This window comes from Mastigoproctus giganteus, chromosome 8 (genome assembly GCF_048544385.1).
Source record: "Mastigoproctus giganteus isolate SK-2022 chromosome 8, ASM4854438v1, whole genome shotgun sequence".
NCBI lineage: Eukaryota > Metazoa > Arthropoda > Arachnida > Uropygi > Thelyphonidae > Mastigoproctus > Mastigoproctus giganteus.
The window spans coordinates 53,702,982-53,723,774 of record NC_143582.1 but is presented as its reverse complement, the minus strand read 5'-3'; the positions used below and the strand labels follow the sequence as shown (position 1 = coordinate 53,723,774).

General features: G+C 37.9%; 1 protein-coding gene across 1 annotated transcript in view; it reads left to right on the top strand.

Moving 5' to 3' along the window:
* Positions 1 to 20,793, top strand: part of LOC150081532 (midasin) — a 1,449,634-nt gene that overhangs the window by 377,175 nt on the left and 1,051,666 nt on the right. Inside the window, exons 27-28 of the mRNA XM_090380238.1 lie at positions 3,999 to 4,143; positions 18,673 to 18,952. Coding sequence (XP_090236364.1) covers positions 3,999 to 4,143; positions 18,673 to 18,952 — 425 coding nt within the window. The remainder of the gene's footprint in view (positions 1 to 3,998; positions 4,144 to 18,672; positions 18,953 to 20,793) is intronic.

The following is a 20,793-nucleotide window of genomic DNA, read 5'->3' as shown; positions in this document are numbered from 1 at the left end:
TGGAGCAGTGGGGCATTGGAGGCAAATTGCTGCTATGGATAAGGGGATGGTTGAGTGGCAGAAGACAGAGAGTGGTAATCAATGGATACTGCTCAACGTGGACTAATGTTATTAGTGGAGTTCCTCAAGGTTCAGTGTTGGGTCCATTGTTGTTTTCGGTGTTTATGAATGATATTGATGATGGGATATCAAGTTTAATGTCTAAGTTTGCAGATGATACAAAGGTTGGCAGGGTCGTTAAGGACACTACTGACGCTATGCTGCTGCAACAGGATCTGGAAAGGTTGAACAGATGGGCTGAGAGGTGGCAAATGAAGTTTAACATTGACAAATGTAAAGTACTACATATGGGTAACAGTAACCCCAGAGCAATGTATCAACTCTGCGGTACTACACTGACAGTGGTGGAGAATGAAAAGGACCTGTGGGGTAATTGTGCAGGCAGATATGAAGTTGCTCTGAGCAGTGCAGACGAGCTGCAAGAGTAGCTCATGGTGTCTTGTCAATGATATACAGGAATTTTTCTAGCAGGGATAAGGAGGTGATTATTCCCTTGTATAAGGCAATGGTTAGGCCACATCTTGAGTACTGTATACAGGTCTGGAGGCCTCATTTCAAGAAGGATGTAGAGCTGCTGGAACGGGTACAGAGAAGGGCAACAAGATTAGTAAATGGAACAAAGGGTTGCTCTTACGAAGAAAGGCTTAAGTTTTGCAAATTACAGAGTCTGGAGACTAGGCACCGGCGAGGTGATCTGATAGAGGTGTATAAGGCTTTGAATGGTTTGAGCATGCTCAATGCCAATGGGATTCTTCATCTTTCTCAGAATAATCACCTCAGAGGGCATAAATTCAAATTGAGGAAGGACGGATGTCGGATAGATGTGCGGAAATTTGCCTTTGGCCAGCGGGTGGTTGGTTGGTGGAACCGACTTCCATCACTTGTTGTTGAAGTTGATAGCCTAAACAAATTTAAAGCTCAACTGGACAGGTATTTCGAACGAACGGAGGGGTGAAATGGGAGAGGGGTTTTTTTTTTTTTTTTTTGGCTGATGCTAAATAAGCTTGCTTTCTTGCATCATATGCCTCTACTAATGCTAATGCTAATGCTAATACCATCAGGACCTGGAGCTTTCTTAGCATCAAGATTTGTAAAAATCATTCTTACATCCTTTTGACGGAAGACCACAGGAGGCATAAAATGGAGCATGTTGGGAATGGTAGGAGGTGTTTTACCAAGATCATTAATACAAGAGATGGAAGAAAAATGGGATTCTAGCTGGTCAGCTGTATCCTTGGCTGACCTGACAACAGACCTCATCTGGTTTTGACCGTTGGGAGCAGAGATGGGCAGAAGTGGCCACTAGCTTTGGCAAGAGACCAGAATGCTCCGCTACCATTAGGGCAAGAAGCAAGTTTTCTACTCTTACCCTGTTCAAAATCTAGTTTGGACCGATTAGTGACTGCTTTACAATTGTTGCGAGCTTTGTTGTAGGCAGAAAATGAAATGAAGAATTGGAAACAAACCAATTACGATATGCATCGTTCTTCTCTTGAACAGCCTTAACACATTTATTGGAAAACAAGGATTAGATAAAGGACGAGATTTTAAAGTGGAGTGTGGAATAAAGGATTCCATTCCTACAAGAATAATTTCACTGACATGATCTGAGCAAACGTTGACATCAGAAGTTATGAAACAGTAGTCCGACCAAGGAAAAGAAGAAAAGAAATTTCGCAGGTCATCCCATTTTGCATTCTTGTAATGCCAAACAACAGGAGGTTGGGAATAGCCATGAGATAAAGGCTCCATTGGAGAAGAGACAATCAATAAGTTGTGATTTGAGGTTCCTAAAGGACCACTCACTTCGACCGTGTACTTGGAAAGGTTGTTTTGTGAGGAAAAGATCAAGCGTTTTGGGTGTATGGTTAGAGTTGTTCGGTATTCTTGTATGTAAATGAACAATCTCTGCAAGGTCATTAGTAATTGCATAAGCCTCAGCATCTCAACCAGCTGGAGTTGTGAACATTAAAATCACCAAGGAAAATTACCTCACTGTTAGGAAAGTTGGACTGGAGAAAGTCAAGTTGCAAAAAGAGAAAGTCGAAGAGCTGCAAGTGATTAGTGGAGTTGGGAGAACGGTAGAGACAACAGATGAATTTGATGCAATGGGGTAGAAAGATTTTAAGCCAGAGAAGATAGAAAAGAGAAGATTCCAAATTACCAAGTCTCTGACGGAATATCGGAATGGACGTATGCACAAGTACCACCTTTGAGGCGAAAGGAATCATACAGCAAATAATTTGGGCATCTGAGATGAGCAGTAGTTGAATCAACCGATAACTGAGATTCTGTCAGAAAAAGTACATGGGATTTGGCAGACTGCAAGTGGAAATGGACATCGTTGAGATTAGAATTGAGACCACGTATATTTGTGAAATGAATTAGGAAGTGCTTGGGAGGTTTAGATCTTTTCGCAGATAAGCTTGCTCTATTAGTTTGACAATTCATGGTGTATTCAATAATAAGAAAAAGTGGGTGGGAGATGCTGTATGAAGTAATGAAATTTTTGGATATGGTGTACACATGGTTAGAATATACCCAGATCCTTGACATAACGAGGTCTCGACAATGCTCCCCGCATACACACTACTCGGACTCCCTCCAGTCACTGTCTGGCTGAGTAGAGGCAGAGATTATACACTAGCTGATCTGGAAGCCTCTTAAAGAGTTACCAATAGGTTCGGTCCGGTGTACTAACTAGCGACTGGCCTGTGAACACTGTTTTAGACTTGTACTCTCGAAATGTAAGGAAGATTGGATCTTGCCATGGTGTTCATCATAACCTCAAAAGTCATCAGTCATACTGCATGTTGGAAGAGATGGGGATGGGTTGATTGGAACTTAGCTCTGGAGACTAGACATGGGTTCTACTACTTCAAGCCTCCAATAAGCAAAGTGGTGGTATTGCACCGATTGATGAGAGTCATCTACTCCTAGTATTGCCTGGCAACACAGAGGTGCTGCACTGCTCCATGTGGTGTGGGTGCCTCCACTCGACCCCTGCTTACGTTGGCTCACAACTGGGTGGTTCCCCATGGTGTGCTCATGCATGGAGGTTTTACCCAGGATTACTAACAGTTCCACCATCGCCAAGGTGCAAGCAGAGGATTTGGATGCCACAGACCGTCTGGACTTCACCGAAATTAGATCCACTTGACTTGAATTCACCCGAATATCAGTTCCATCAGCGTTTTAGACCCCAGGTAGCAAGTACAGCTTGTCTGGCATATCTGAGAGAATGTCTGTGACAACCTCAAGGTCAATATTTCAGAAATGACTTGCTTATTATGTTTGTGTTATTTCTCTATTAACATTTGAGGCACAAACTTTGTGGAAACATCTCTTGGGTTCAAATTTTTTGTTGAGTTGGAATGGCATAATCCCATTGTTTTATATCAAAGTTCACTACTTCATTATTTTTTTTTAATTGAGGGCTGCCCGTATCATGGATCATTTTGAACAGATTAACTTCCCACCCCCATTGAAATGATGATGATGCCGCCTGTGTAAAGCCCATTTCAGAGTCCCTGTCTACTGTTTTAAGACCAGGTGCTTTACTTGCAAGTTTGACATGCACACATACTTGCCTGAATTATGTATGCACTCTTAACATTTTGAAATATGACAAGATGTGTAAATTCATCTTGTCAACTGACAGTAACAGATTACAGTAAGTGAGTAAATAGCTTACTGCATGGAGGTAGGAATGAGATGTATAAAAATGTTATGTAATGGTGATATGGTTTGTTTTTCAGAGTGCTCCATTGTATCATCCTTGTGCATAATTTGAGTACTTTGTAAACAAACCTTTTTACATGCTGTATAAGTAACACAGAGATGCTAAAGAAATATTGATTTACTAATTTTTCATACAATACGATTAAAATTTTTCTTTCAGAAAATATTTGTTTAAACAAGTTATATATCTATTTCAGATTCAACGTCGAGAAAGTGGCATATTTGCAGGAAAACAGGGTTACATTACACTTCGAGATTTGTTTCGATGGGGCGAGCGGTACCGCTTAGCCAACCAGCAGTCATCAATATTTTATGATTGGGACCAACACCTTGTAGATGAAGGTAAGTATTTTATTATTTTTCATTGTTTTTGCAAAAAATTGTGTACTTCAAGAAATCTACAGTAAAATTTATACAGGATATAATTTTCAGAGAACTGTAAAATACTGCATGATAAAACATTGATATTCATTGTTTTCAGATTGAATTTATAGCTATTTGTATACACTGAGTGGACAGAAGTCATGGGATAACTACCTAGGTAGTTATCCCATGACTTCTAGGTAGGCCCACCTTTTGCCCAGATAAGAGCAGTCAAATGACGAGACATTGAGTCCACTAGTTCACGAAAGCATTCCACGGGTATTTCCAGCCATTCTTGCTGTACTGCTGTCTATAATTGCGTCGCATTCCTGGGTGGAGGATCCAAAGCTTGAATGGACCTTTCCATAGCATCCTATAGATACTCCACAGGACTCATGTCCAGTGAACCAGGAGGCCATTCCATGGTGTTAAAATTTGCAGAATGCTCTTTCAACAGTGTTTTTGTTACCACGGCTCTGTCAGGTGGCACATTGTCCTGCTGGAAGAGTCCATTGCTCTACGGGGATGGATATGTAATGTGGACCATTCAGAGATGTGTCTAGGTGCATGTGCCAGTTACGCACCCTCCAGTTTGCTCGAAATAACTGGAAACCGGAATCATCAGGCCAGGAGACCCATCTCCAATCATCCAAGGTCCAGTGCCAATGTTCTTTCACCCAGTCGAGGCGTAGAGTCCTGTGTTTAGTGTTAGCAGTGGGACTCTGGTGGGTCGGCAGCTCCTATAACCTATTGTGGCTAATGGTCGCTTGATAGTCTTGGATGTGTTTCTGTCACCTTCCTTGAAGTCAGCTATGATCTGTGCCACTGTCTCCTCTCCTTTTGGCTGAAACAATGCGAGACAGACGGCCACATTATCCACCACCTTTTCTCACCCACAGCGCTGTCCACGTTGAGATGTTATTCTGGAAATGGCTTATTCCTGATGCACTCTTGATGCTGTCGAACAGGGATAGTGCAATTTCTGTATCACCTCTGCGATAGAGTGACCCATGCATCCGGCACCCGCCATCATCCCTCTTTCAAAGTTCACTAACTCACGACGTTTACCCATAATGACATCGAATTACCATCTACAGGAATGCAGTATAGCTATATACCTGCCAAGCAGATGGTTCATCCACTAGTTAGATGGATAACTGCATTCCATTGCCTTGGAACCAGGTATTCCATGAATTCTGTCCTTTCATCATACATTAAAATAAGCAAAAGCATTAAAGTACTTGGTTTACAAGGCTCAGAAAGTGAGGTGCCGACCGGGACTAGCTGGGTGGGTAAAGTGCCTGCCTGGCAACCAAAAGGTCGCGGGTTCGAATCCCGCCTCGGGCTTGGATAAAAGTACTACAAAAACCTTGGGAGGTGCATTATGGCCACAGAAGCCGATGCGCCAACAACTACCAAAAAAAAAAAAAAAAAAATTTCAGAGAGTGAGCGAGCAAGTTGATACTTCCTTGCAAGCATCAACAGTTGCCTCATCCTCCATAACAGTACTGTAGTTTTGCCACTTGTTTGTATCTTTGAATTCTGTCAAAGACTTTAGGAATTCTTTGAGGCCCCTTACATTGTGAATGGTGTTAATCTAATCACGGGTGGAGGGAATGGTGCTCTACACTGGCTGGCAATTATTCTGAGTTTTTCAAAACATGTGAATAAACCTCCAAACACACACACACACACACACACACACACACACACACACACACACACACACACACACACACACACACACACACACAGGCACTCCCCGGCTTAGGTAATACTCGACTTACGGAAATCGACTTTATGTAAATTTTTGCCGGCTGGTGCAAACTTAAAAAAATTGTGGAAATGTATTTTGCATCGTGTTGAAATGAATGGAGACATTGCCAACTTCAAGGGAGGTGCCAGAAACATATCCAAGCCTATCAAGCGACCTTTAGCTGCAATAGGTTATGGGAGCTGCTGACTCACCAGAGCCCCATTTCTAATACCACGACACAGGACTCTACACCTCAACTGGGCGAAAGAACATCGGCAGTGGACCTTGGATGATTGGAGATGGGTCTCCCGGCCTGATGATTACCATTTCCAGTTATATCATGAAAATATTGTAATGTGAACCCGATAAAACATTGTTTTTTTGGTTTGGTAATTTGTTCCAAGACCTCGGAAATGTGTAAATTTTCGCTATATAACTAAGCTATTTATCTCTCTAAAAGGTCGTTTTTATAAAGTAAATTGCACTACACTTTAACCTTTATCATATGTTCCATTATAAGAATCAGTTTTGGATGCCTTTGTGATATTTTTATAAAACAGATTTCTGGAGGTCACTACCATAAAACAATAAAAACAATCTGTACTTCCAGTTTATTGGGCTTTTCTGTTAGTGCAATCTATTATAAACAGGTGGTAAACTTGATCTTATTGCATTTGTGATAATACCGATAACTGGAATTCTGTGGAGTTTTATGTTACGGTATTATGGTCAAATGACCGAAATCTTCAATCATATAAAAAAAGCATAAATAAAATTTCAGAATCTTCTCTTCATTTCCTATTTACTTATTAATAGACACTTAATAGAATCAAATTTCGAAGAACCAATTCAAATCAATAAAATGTACTACACTTTCATTGTTTATTAGAATCACATTTTGAATGTCAACGTGATATTTTTCTGAAGCACATTTATAGTGGTCACAACCATAAAACAATAAAAACAATTTGCAGTTTCAGGTTTATTGGGCTTTTCTGTTGATGCAATTCATGCATCAACATAATTACCCGAGGGACACACACCTGGTGAATATGGGCTTGACACACCCAGCGTCCTGAGCTGGATGTCATCATTCTTCTCTTTCTTGGCGATTCACTTCTACTTCTGACCCTTGTTCTCTCTCTCTCTCTCTCTCTCTCTCTCTCTCTCTCTCTCTCTCTCTCTCTCTCTCTCTCTCTCTCTCTCTCTCTCTCTCTCTCAGTAATTCAGAAATTTTTTTTTTTTTCGGCTGGTGCAGTATAAGCCTCAGGCATCCTTGCATTATATGCTAATAATAATAATACAGATAGCTGGAATTCTGTGTTTTTACATTATTATGGTGAAATGTGTTTTTCCCCTTCACTGAAACTTCTCTTAATTTCTATATCTAAACTTCGTCTCACTTCCATGTGTCATGTGCTTTATTATTGATTGACACTTATCTTTTTTTACTGTTTTAAATTTTACTATGCAAAAAAATGTCAGTGAACAGAAAGAGAGTGAATTTGAGTGTAAAAGATAAGTTACGAATTATAGAAACGTACAATAAATTAAACTTAGGCAATATGTCTCAGTCATCTTTATCAGAATTGTTGAAATCTGTCACACTAATGTGATTAGTGAAACTAGAAAAAGGAAGCGTAAAGGGAAATGCCAAACAGTAGATGAATCTCTGCTCATTTGGTACAAAAACAGTCCAACTCATTTAATGCACCAATCAATTGTACAATTCTTCTACAAAAAGCTAATGATTTTGCTGAAAAACTACGTGAAGAGTTTAAGGCAACGGATGAATGGTTGTTAAGATGGAAGGAGAGGCCTGATATCGTTTACAAAAAACTTCATGGAGAAAAACAGGATTCCGGAGGTTCTGCAGCTAACACCTGGTTGAAAACCTCTTGGCAAACTGTGTTATGCACTTATATTATACTACAGGACTACCCCAGACCACTGTGTGATTTTTAAAAATTTCTTTGTGTCTGCAGGAAAGAAGATCAAGGACAGGATTATAGTTCTTTTAACATGCAACATGATGGGAACAATCAAGATGAAGCCGTTAGTTATAGGCAAGAGTAAATAGCCTAGATGTTTTAAAGGAGTAAAACAGCTGCCTGTTGAATATGCCAATAATACCAATGCTTGGATGACAGCTTCTTTAGCCAGGTGGGAAGGAGCAGCAGTGCATAGCACACGCTTCTTGATTAGACCGGGGTTTGAGCCCGTCACCACCAAATACGGAGGATGCGGAAAGGTCAGGAAATGACCACCGCATATCCCGGAGCAATATGGCCTTAGTTGCTAATGCTCCTAAAAACCAAATAACAAACAAACAAACAGCTTCTTTATTTAAAGATTATCTTTGTAAATGGGATTTGAAATTAGATAAGAAAAACAAAAACATTGAATTAGTTTTCCACCTTCAAATACCACATTACTGATTCAACCTCTTGGTTGAATCAGTAATGTGGGCTGAATATGAGCTGAAAAGGGAATAATAAAAACCTCTAAGACCTTTTATAGATTGGATATGAGGTGAAGAATCATCCAGTAGTTTCATTTTAATGAGAGCTCTGTGGTTGTTCATTTTCATTTACTAACATAGCTATACCAATATTGATGCTTGTAGTTGCCAATTGCAGTAAATGTGAAAGTGATTTATCAGTCAATGAACATCTGAATTTGGATTTTATGAATTTCATCATTGAAAAAGTGCTTTCGCAAAGATATATGCTCCCGAGCATTGAGCACATCTTGAGTCCAAAGTCCCTCAATTTTGGATAGCGCTCTCTTGGTAAAAATTTTAAAAAATCTTCTCCTTTTTCGATTCTGCCAGTATAAAAAGGATCGGATTGCAAATCACACAATTCCACTTGGAGGTCAGATCTTCAATTTCCTTAATATCACCAAATAATCGATTCTCAAAGTCCTCCCTGGTTGTTTCAATGCACTTTATATGAGCTGAAATTTACGTTCTCTCAAAATTTTTCATTTCTTCAAATTGTTTTTTGCAATTAGGAAAAAAAGTTAAAAATATTATTGGCCAGTGTTGATTTCAAAAGCTTCAATTTACATTTAAAACCATTCAAATGGCCATATAAGTTGGCAATATTCTGTTGTTTGCCCTGCAGCTTTAAGTTTAACTCATTCGAATTGTTGTTCATATCTTTTAAAAATGCAAGATCAGGTAAAAATGGGGGCTCTTGATTTGATTTTCAAATTCTGTTGTGTCAGACTTCATTTCATTTTTAAGAAATATGGGTATTTCTTTCCGAATGGAAAAAAAGCACTCCAGACATTTTCCTGCACTTGACCAGCGAATATCAGAATGGAGGGGCAAATTGCAAAACTTACGATGGGTCAGAGATATATAACCGCGTATAATACTGGTTACTTTTACAGCTACTTTCATGGCATTGACTTGACGTATACATTTTCCACAGATTGATTCTTGATGAATAATGCAATGAATGATAGGGCAGTTAATATTATTTTGTTTCAATAGTCCACAAAACCTGATTCCAGTCCCTGTCATAGCTTTGGTCCCATCAATGACAATATAGGAACATTTATCAAATCTTCCATGGTTTATAACAGAGTTTTGAACTGCTTAGAAAACATCAATACCTTTAGTAGTCCCATGCAAAAATATAAGACTGACCAGTTCTTCATTAATAGTAAAGTCCTCCTGAATAGTTCAGACAAAAATGAAAAGTGCCCACATTTTGCCATTGAATCACACAGCTTTTTTGAAACGTATTGATCCATATTGTAATGGTCTGGTGAGATAATGCCACTGTTTCGAACTTCTCGGCTAATTTTGGCTCATTATATTGTTTTGCCATTTCAGTTGCACATTTCTTCACAATCACACCATCATTAAAAGAAAAGGCTTTTTTTTGCTTTCGCTAACTCCAATGCCACTTTGTACGAAGCAGCAAGGCTAGAATTTTGTGCAGTGCTAAGTTTAGTAAAAAAACTTGTTTGATGCATCAATTTCGTCTTTTATTTCGCAGTAATGGTTCTTCTTGATTCCCCAATATTCATCTCAAATCTTTTACTATGTAATGTAGTGCCGTTTCACTTTATACTCTTTAGGCACTGACAAAACAGCGCCTCCGTAGCCAGGTGGGAAGGAGCAGCAGTGCGTAGCACACGCTTCTTGATTAGACCGGGATTCGAGCCCGTCACCACCAAATACGGAGGATGCGGAAAGGTCAGGGAATGACCACCACATATCCTGGGGCAATATGGCCTTAGTTGCTAATGCTCCTGGTGCCTCTGTAGCCAGGTGGGAAGGAGCAGCAGTGCATAGCACACGCTTCTTGATCAGACCGGGATTCGAGCCCGTCACCACCAAATACGGAGGATGCAGAAAGGTCAGGGAATGACCACCGCATATCCCGGGGCAATATGGCCTTAGTTGCTAATGCTCCTAAAAACCAAATAACAAACAAACAAACAAGTTGTTTGTTTAAAAAAAAAAAAAAAAAAAAAACACTAATGCTCCTAAAAAAAAAACCCCAAATAACTGACAAAACTTGCGTGCAAACAAGACATCGAATTTTATTGTTGTTGTTTGTAATCAAATAGTCTGATTCCCATTGGCTTTGATACACTTGCTTTTCATTTCTTCTAAGACATGGTTGTTCTATGATAAGTAGTAATTTATTAAGTAGAAGTGAAATTTATTGAAGATAGCACCGAAATCAATTGCAATGTGTATCTATTAATTTGGTGAGCTCTGGTGACACAACCTTGGTAAACGGACGGGTGACCTGCCCTGCAGAATGTGTGTTGAAAAGAGACATCTAGCGTAGATGCAGAGAAATGCACTTGAAGTTGCGCATAGAGGCTAGGTTTGCACTCTCAAGTAGTGTTTTGCGATGAGAGTTTTATTTATTTTTTTTTTTTTTTTCACACGTGAAAATCAAAAGGCCTAACCCACAGGAGGCCCACACAAAATTGTTCTGCAGACCGTGGTTTGGACAGCCCTGATCCAGTGTACAGATGAAGGTTTGGGAATATCATCCGATATTGCAAAGCAGATAACGTTTTAGATGCACTTCATATGACAACGAGTGTCTGGAATGAAGTTTCCGAAACCTGCATTAGCAACTGTTTCAAAAAATGTGGATTAATTATTCATGATGGTCAACTAAGTGAAGTTACTGATCATGTTGAAAAGCTTGAAGACATGGGTGAACAGAAGTTTAATGATTGGGTGCACTTAGATAGTGATCTACAAGTTACTACAGCTTTAACAGATGAAGAAATTGTCCAGTCTGTTACTGATAATTTTGCAAAGAAGGAGGAGGAAAATGAAGATGAACCCAAATGAATTCCAGTTACAAAACAGCAAAGTCGTGAAGAGCTGTCATCTTAAAGGATATCTCTGTATGGATGTTAATTTGGCCTTAGAGCTATACAGTGTGGTATAGCTTTTATTGTACAATATTGCACTCTAAACTGTTCAAACGCTTCATCTTAAATTGTTATCTTACATACTAGTGTGTGTGTGTGTGTGTGTGTGTGTGTGTGTGTGTGTGTGTGTGTGTGTGTGTGTGTGTGTGTGTGTGTGTGTGTGTGTGTGTGTAAAATAAGTAAAGAATGGACCAGGGACACTACTTAGACAAATGAACCCTATGAATATAATGTATAAATAGTGATAAATTGAAAGTGTGAAGGGGGATGCTGTTCCTATTGAATTTACTGTACACATGGTAAGTTAAAAAGAGATGAGTTAACACAACTATAAAGAACAAGGAGAAGAGAAGAAGAAATGAGGTGAAATAATATAAAATATAATAAAATAAGATAACACATAACATGATAAGATGCCGTATTAGTCACAATTTCACTGTCTTTATCAAAGGATATCCACCAAAATTATGAGAAAGAGGGCAATATGTAGACCTCTGTTTTGGACATGTATGCTCATGAATATGTGCTGTGAAATGATTTTGAATTTAGCGGCAAAAATGTGTCTGAAAAAGGTATGCCAATAATTACAGGCATACCTCGAATAACGAATAGGATGCGTTCCACGAAATTACTTCGTTAAGCGAAACTTCGTTTTCAGAGGTAAAAATACTATGGCAGAATAGGGATACGTTCCTACGTAAAGAAAATGAAAAGCTTTTTTTTTCGGACAAAGAAAAGTTTTATTAAATAAACAGTCAACTTACATACAAAGTGAAATCACATTTTAAAATACGAGTCTAAAGTTGATTGTTTATGCTCTTTTTCTCTTTCATTTAACAATTGCCTATACGGAGTTATTGCATTTCACTGATCGCTTAACAATAATACGTCTTCCTAAATCAGGATCATTTTCACTAAAAAAATTTAAAACGTTTTCAATGTCATTTAAGCACCTTTTTAAATCTTTGGTTTTTTTTAACACTTTTTCGGCTGGAACTTCTTTAACTTCGTCTTCATTGCTAACAAGGTTTTCTAAATCTTCCACTGAAAAACCATCATCTTCTGCATTCAATAAATTTCTAACATCCTCTTCATCGACATTTTCGAAACCTATTCATTGAGCCATCTGGATAACTTCATTTCTAATTTCTTGGATGTTATTTTCTTCTTCTAGTACAACTTCTGGCCATATTTTGCGCCAAACTCCATTTAAGCATTTCTTAGTGACTTCTTTTCAAGAACTATCAATGTTTTCAATTGCGTTTTTAATGGTGTAATTTTTCCAAAAAGTTTTAACTGTCATTTCCTCTTTATCCTCTAGTTCAGTTAAACTGCTTAATGTTCGACGCAGATAATAAGCTTTAAATGATGCTATTACTCCCTGATCCAATGGTTGAATCAGGGAAGTTGTGTTTGCTGGAAGAAACACAACTTTGACAGGAATGCATGTGTCCAACGTGTTAAGATTAGTAGGATGTCCCGGAGCATTGTCTAACAACAAAAGAGCTTTTTCTTCAAAGTTGTTTTTTTGACAATACCGTTTTACTTCAGGACAAAAGTGGTTAACAAACCAATCAGTAAATAACTCCTTGGTAACCCACGCTTTTCTATTTGCTTTCCATATTACAGGTAAATTCATTTTTATGTTACCTTTTAACGCCCTCGGATTTTCTGAATGGTAAACTAATAACAATTTTAATTTATAATCGCCAGAGGCATTTGATCCAAAGAGTAACGTTAAATGGTCTTTGGCTGCTTTGAACCCAGCAGCTGATTTTTCTTCAATAGAAATGAAGCTTTTTGTTGGTAGCCGTTTTCAGAATAAACCGCTTTCGTCAACATTGAACACCAAATTTGGAAAATTTTCACGTTCAATTATTTCCTTTAGTTTTTCTGGAAACTTATTTGCAGCTTCTCCTGTTAATTTTACACTATGAATCCTGACCCGTTTTTTAAATTTCTCGAACCAACCACGAGAAGCCCCAAAGGTTTCCGTAATTTCTTCAGTTTGTTTAGATTTCAGGTGATTAAACTGGAATATATTTTTTTTTATGTTAAATGGGGCTTGAAATTGCCGACTTCGTTATATCGAAGCTTCGTTATCAGAGGTAACGTTAACCGAGGTATGCCTGTATATATATAGAGCATATAAATCATGGATGACCTTGCAGAGGCAAGAAAGGAACTGAAAAAAATGGGGTAAGGTTAGGAATGAACAAGTAGGGAACTTACTGTTACATTGTTAAGCTGCAAATGGTTAAGATGGCATCCTTGATGTGTATATTTATATATGGTGCTCTAGCAGTTCCTAGTGTTAGAAAACGGCAGTAGAAGATGGGGGGAAGTGTATGTATAATACTAGTTGGATTCATAAGTATAAATAGAATTGATATGATGTGTGTGATGATAAACGCAGTTAAATACATGACACATACATTTCCCAGGATAGTTATCATAGCTTACAAAGTAGCAGTGAATAGTGGCTAAAACTTTAAGGGGAAGAATAGATTGGGTAAAGGAAGGAGGTATCATTTCGATGTTGAGTTCTTAAAACTAAAGTCTCACAAGAAATAAGATGTAAGGAAAAAGGAAAGCAGGAAGATAAATGAGATAGAGATAACGAGCATACAGACAATGTTGGAAACAAAGGCCTACATATTGCCCTCTTTCTCATAATTTCGGTGGATGACCTCTGACAAAGACACTGAAATTCTGAGCTATACAGCAATGTGTTATTTTATTTTATATTATTTTACCTCATTTCTTATTCTTTTCTTCTTGTTCTTTATAGTTGTATTACTTCATCTCTTTTTAACTTCCCATGTGTACCGTAAATTCAATAGTAACAGCTTTCGCCTTCATGCTTTCAATGTATTGTTATATATATATGAAGTAAGTAAAATAATGTGTTGAAAAGCGAAGTGGTAACAGAGAGAGATAAAAATAATCATAAAGATTGTATGTATTTGCACCTGAGTGCACCAAGCAGCAGCAAAGGATACAAAAGTCCAAAGCTGGATGTGTAAATTACACAAAATGCCAAAACTAATAAGAGAAGGATAGCAGAAATTGGAGATGTTGTAGGCATGGAAAGAGAGAAGGAATGTGAATATCCTATATAATATAATGAATTAAGCAAAATTGAAATCTGATGTTAGCTAAAATTAAATGTTGATACATCAGGGTACTGCACCTCATCATGTGTCAAGTATTTCATCAGAGGACTACACCTGATCATGTATTCCTGATGAAATACCTGATTATGTATCAATATTACTTTTAGCTAACATAAGATTTTAATTTTATAATTTCTCTACCCCTTTCTTGGACTTATAACCAAAATTTACCACCCCTATCTGATGCTGGCTATTACTCCTTTTATCAGTTTAATCATTTTTTGCTGTTCACTTCTCTCTGATTGGCTTTTCAATTCAGCCTATAATTTTGCTTAAATCACTATATCATATAGGTTATTCACATTCTTTCTTTCTTTCTTTCTTTCCCACGTCTACAACATCTCCAATTTCTGCTTGCTATCCTTCCGTCTTCGCACTTTTTTAGACTTATTAATTCTACCTCACATATATACATACATACATTGAATTATCAGTTGTAATCAGTTTATGTCTAACTGACAATCCAAACAGAAATCCACAGACAGAAAAATCCTAATAAGATTTTTGAAAGCATTCTGTATTGATAACCAATCATGGCTGTAATTTAATATAAAATGTATATGTATTTTTTCAGCACAGTTTAATTTTTAATGTGGACTTTAAAAAAAATTACTTTTTCAGAAATTTCTTGTTTGTTTTTTTTTTGTTTTTTTTTTTGCAATAAAGGTCCTGTATTGGCCAAAAAAAAATAAAAATGCCACTGTGCATACCACACTCCAAGCAGTTATTCTGGGATGTATTCGGACACAAATTTTAAAGAACGAGAGGTGCAATATTGCACCTCTAGACACTACCCATTTGTGTGAGGGGAGAGAGCTCTGAGCAAAAAAGGGATTTGCTATAGATTGTAAACATGCTTATTTTAGTAAAATCTCCACAGAATAAAAATTATTAGAGTATATCTTAAAATGAAAATTAGTGAGGAAATAAGCACTTCAAACTGCATAGGGTGTAACGTGTCTTTAATTTTTGAAGTCTATACCAATTATACTGAGACATTTCATGGTGCTTCCTATATCACTTCTTCGGTGAATGCCTGAAATGTTGTCCCTATTACACCATCAGCCTCTCATACCAAGTCCTTGGTATGTATCTCACATACTGTCTTATTAATGTTTATTTACATACACATACCTGTTAAGTGCTTGTTTTCTCACTAATTTACATTCCTCGGCCATTCAAATTTTACTTTTTTTTTTTTTAGTTGATGACGCTTCAGCTTCCGTGGCCATAATGCATCTCCCAAGGTTTTTGCATTTTACTGTGATCCAAGCCCGAGGTGGGATTCGAACACGCAACCTTTGGGTTGCCAGGCAGGCACTTTACCCACCTGGCTAGTCTGGTTGGCCAGATTTACCTATGCACTATACCAGGGGTGGGCAACCTTTTATGAATAAAGGGCCATATTCATTTTCGGAAATAGTGGAAAGGCCGCACTGATCCTTCGAACCACTACTGCGAAGTAAAACATACTTAATTATCAGTGTTAAATTTTATTACATATAACTATAGAAAAGGCAAATAAATTTCAGTAAAACATACATATTTAAAACAATGAAACAAATTCTTCTCGCTTTCCTCTCATAGAAGATGCACTGTCAGTGCATACACTTACCAGGTTACCAAGGTTTAGTCCTCTCTCAAGACACATTTCTTTAAAGTTGTTAAAAATATCAATTCCATGAGTCCTTCCAGTGAGCGTACCCAACCAGTAGTTACTCGTAACAATGAAAATCTTCAGTTATAGCACGAATAAAATATAATATTTGAGCACAGTCATTTCTATCAGTCATTTCATCTAACGCTATTGAAAAATATACGTCTTTAGAGTGAATTATTATATATTACCTGAAGTTGTTCTCCTACATTCTGAGCTAATTCATGTTGTCTATTAGTTATAGTTTTTCTTGAGAGAGGTAATTGTATGTATTTGTCAACTTTTTCTGGATCTAAACACCCTACTGCTTCAACAATACATTCTTTTATCATTTCGATGTCACTAAATGGTTTGCCTTTTTTTCCAAGTACATGCGCTATTTTGTATGTAACATCAGTTGCAGAAGTTCCTTGCTTAATAAAAGCACCAAAAGCCTTTTCCTTGCACTGTTTTTCTTTCTTCATTTTTTGATGTGCAGATTTACGAGCTTCTCCTTCTATTACATATTTATGGTCCTTTGGTGAGATAGATAATGTTGATTTGCACTGTATTTTTTTAATGTTGTTAGTGCTGTATTACATATCAAACAAACCATTTTGTATTTCACAGAAATAAGAAAATACTGCATCTGCCAATCTCCTTTAAATGTTCTGTTTTCTTCATTCAAGTTCCTTTTAACTTTTTTGGACATGATGGGCAATCTAAAAATTAAGCAATTGTGAAATCAAACATAAGAAATTACAGGATTACAAAATTCAAGGCAAGAATACATATGGTTGTCAAAATATTCACTGTTACAAATAGATTAGTTGAGTTGCTTTTTTAAATGCGATTAAATAGGCAAATATGAAGTTTATTGTTACTGTGAATTATTCTGAAACTGTATTCAACTACGGACGCCTCCGTAGCCAGGTGGGAAGGAGCAGCAGTGCATAGCACACACTTCTTAATTAGAACAGGGTTCGAGCCCGTCGCCACCAAATACGGAGGATGCGGAAAGGTCAGGGAATCACCACTGCATATTCCCGGAGCAATATGGCCTTAGTTGCTAATGCTCCTAAAAAAAAAAAAAAAAACTTATTCAACTACAGATGGGAAAAACTTCTCCATTTTAGCTCACAGCAGTAAATTGATGCACTGATGATGTGCCTGACACCTAACTTATATGATCATTATTATCATGAAAATGGCCATCCAGAATAATTGTATTAAAATTCAGTAGTATTGTATAGCCCTTGTAAGATACACTATTTATTTGTCACGTAATACTGTAGAAAATTTTAATATTAATCTCTCAATGTAAAGAAGGCTATATCACCACTAGTTGACAGTTGAGGTGAAGGGCGTTTAACACATGCTATTCAGGAGAACAGACAGTTCATAATCCCTCAATTGATGGGATTACAACCAGGGCACACAGAGAACCATTTCTGAGCACACATTCCAGTGGATGCTTTTGCAGATAGGCCTACAGAGTAGGCGAGCTTTTCATGTGCTAATGTTTAATGACTCTCATGGACATCTCTGCCTGCAGTGGGTGTTAGTTGTCTGATGGCACCAGGGGTTCCCCCCATCTTTGCTGCCTGCAGTGGGTATGAGGACATTGGATGACTGGAAAAGAGATGCCTGATCTGATGAATCAAGGTTCCAGCTCCATCATGCTGATGAATACAACCATCCATAATGCTGGTGAATGGGCGTATATTTGATGGCAACCAGGTGAGCAGCTGTAACTAGGCCACATAATTGGGCAAAAACAGACCTGTGGTGATGGTATCATGGTTTGGAGGTGTTTTCATGGATATCACTGAGTACTCTCATACCCCATTTGAACACATCCCACTACCAGAATCTACCTTGGTATTGTTTTGGACCAAGTTTTATCCTGTGTGGTGTCCATGTATGCCGATGGCACCGGACTCTTTCAACAAGACAGTGCCCCCATGTCACAAGGTACACATTGTGCAGGAATAGTTTGAGGATCATATCCAAGCATTTCGTGTGCTCCACTGGCTGGCAAATTCCACTGATATCATTTCTACTGAACATTTGTGTGATGTACTGGAACACAGTAGTCACCATAACCTGTATATTTGATGGCAACCAGGTGAGAAGCTGCAACTAAGCCACATAGTTGGGCAAAAACAGGCCTGTGGTGATGGTATCATGGTTTGGAGGTGTTTTCATGGATATCACTGAGTACCCCATTTGAACTGTGTGGTGCCTTTGCTCCACTGCCAAACTCCATGGCATCCTTCTGTCTTGCTGGTCCATGATACCTGCTGACACCTTTCATGCTTTTGTGGAGTTGATGCCTTGCGGTGTGAAGTTTGTTATCTTGTAAAGACAGCTCAACGCACTGTTAGGTAGGTGGTCGTAATGTTTTGGCTCATGAGCATATGTGCTATGGGGAAGGGGAAATGAGGTCAGTCAATTGATTATTTCTATCTATATATCTGTATGAAGGTGTGATGTTATGTGAATTATATTATTTACAGGTTATATGCTACTAGCTGGACGTGTTCGGAGACCAGAAGAGGTTCAGATAATTCAACAGGTATTACAGAAACACCTGAAAAGACAAGTAGACCCTGAGAGACTTTTCACTCCAAAAGATTGTACTCCTACAGTTAATGAAGTTTTGAAAAATATGGTGGAAGCCACTCTGCCAGCAAAATTTGAGCATATGGTATGGACATTCAACATGAGAAGAATGGCAGTTATGGTTGCCCAAGCTCTGAAATTTGGAGAACCTATACTGCTGGTTGGGAATACTGGGTAAGCTTATATATATAAATATATATATTTTTTTATTTGTGTGTGTGTGTGTGTGTGTGTGTGTGTGTGTGTGTGTGTGTGTGTGTGTGTGTGTGTGTGTGTGTGTGTGTGTGTGTGTGTGTGTGTGTGTGTGTGTGTGTGTGTGTGTGTTCCAAATATATATATATAGAAGGAAAAAATTAGAAAAATGTCCATAAAATTAATCTTGCTAATACTTACTTCCAGATTTTTAATCTAAATTCATTGCTTCTTCATTGCTGTTTTCCTGTGATAAACTTGCAACTGTATCCGGTACTTTTTGAAAAAAATTAGTTAAAATTGTTTGCTTAGAAGCATGCTGTTTTTCTCTATAAATTTCTTCATAAGGAACTAAAGTTAATGATAAAGTTCTGCAAAAATTTAAATTCCCCTCCATAGGATCCATATCCAGGGCTTCTTAGCTAAGCTAATTTGCAAGTCTTAAAAACTCAGCTAGTCTTTTTTGCGATCAAATTTTGTGTGCATCATCTTCGTGTTTGTCATTTTTATTATCTTCTTCATATTGCGAAAACATATCATCCACTAATAGTTGTTCTCTATGAAATTGAAGGACTTCTGTGATATCTGCCGGTTCCAGTTCTTCAAATCCTTCAAATCTACTAATCATTTTGCCAATTCTCACAATCTCAACTACCTCTGGCATTTTGACCATGGCTTCTTTAGTACAGTTTTGTGGCCACAGCTTATTCCACACTGCATTCATTGTTGAGTCCCCATGCAAATTCAATATTTTTTACAGCATCAAGAATGTTATAATACTGCCAATAATCTCGAATTGAAAGACTGCCTATTCCATCAGTAGCTTTTACCAATTGTAATTGTAAAAAAAGATCTCCTTAGGTAATAAAGTTTAAAGGAAGCTATAACAACTTGGTCCTTCGACTGAATTAGCTAACTTGTATTCACTGGAAGAAAGGTAACTTTCACACTTGGGTGCAGATCAGACAAATGTACAGGGTGACTGGGTACATTGTCAAGAATGGGCAAGATTTTGAATGCTGTGTTCTTCTTCAGACAATATTTTTTGTTTTGACGCAAAAGCAATTTAAAAACCAATCCTCAAAGATGATTTAAGGGCACAAAAGGTGATATAGTTGTACACGCTGGCACTAATGATATAAGAGTAGGAGACCGGCAGAATTACTTAACAAGTACTGGTCACTGTTGAAAAAAAGCCGTGAATTTGGGTTGAATTTGAAAGTGTCTGCAATTCTGCCCAGACACGATAAGAGGGTGTATATGATGAGAGCCTTTTCGATCATTTCAGCCCTGGAAAGATTGTGCAAGGCTCAAGGGAGTAGAATTTTTTTCAGCTGGTCTGTACTTGTTAACAGGAGCAACTGCTTCTACAGGGATGGGATACTTAAATAGAAAAGGTGCAAGAATATTTGCTGTTGCTATCGAGGCAGTGTTAGGTGGGTTGGAAAACTGCTAGCTTGGGAGGATACAAGGACTAATAGATTTAACAGTAGCCACTGGCAGAGGTGAAAGTGATTCTTGCACCGCTTCTATTGGAATGAGCAGCAGCCTGAAAAACAAGATGCAGAATATTTCAGAGACTGCTGGGAGTCATTGCAGTACAAGTAAACACATGGGTTGTGTTAGGGTAGCTAAGAATAGGAACAGGTGCATGTATACTTGCGTGTACACCAATGCTAGGAGTTTGGTAAATAAATTTGATGAATTTGAGGTGTTGGTCAAAACATCAAAGGCAGATATTGTTGGGATATCAGAGACACGGTGTCACACAGATATAAAGAATGCAGGACTGGAATTTGGGGAGTACAATGTGTACAGAAAGG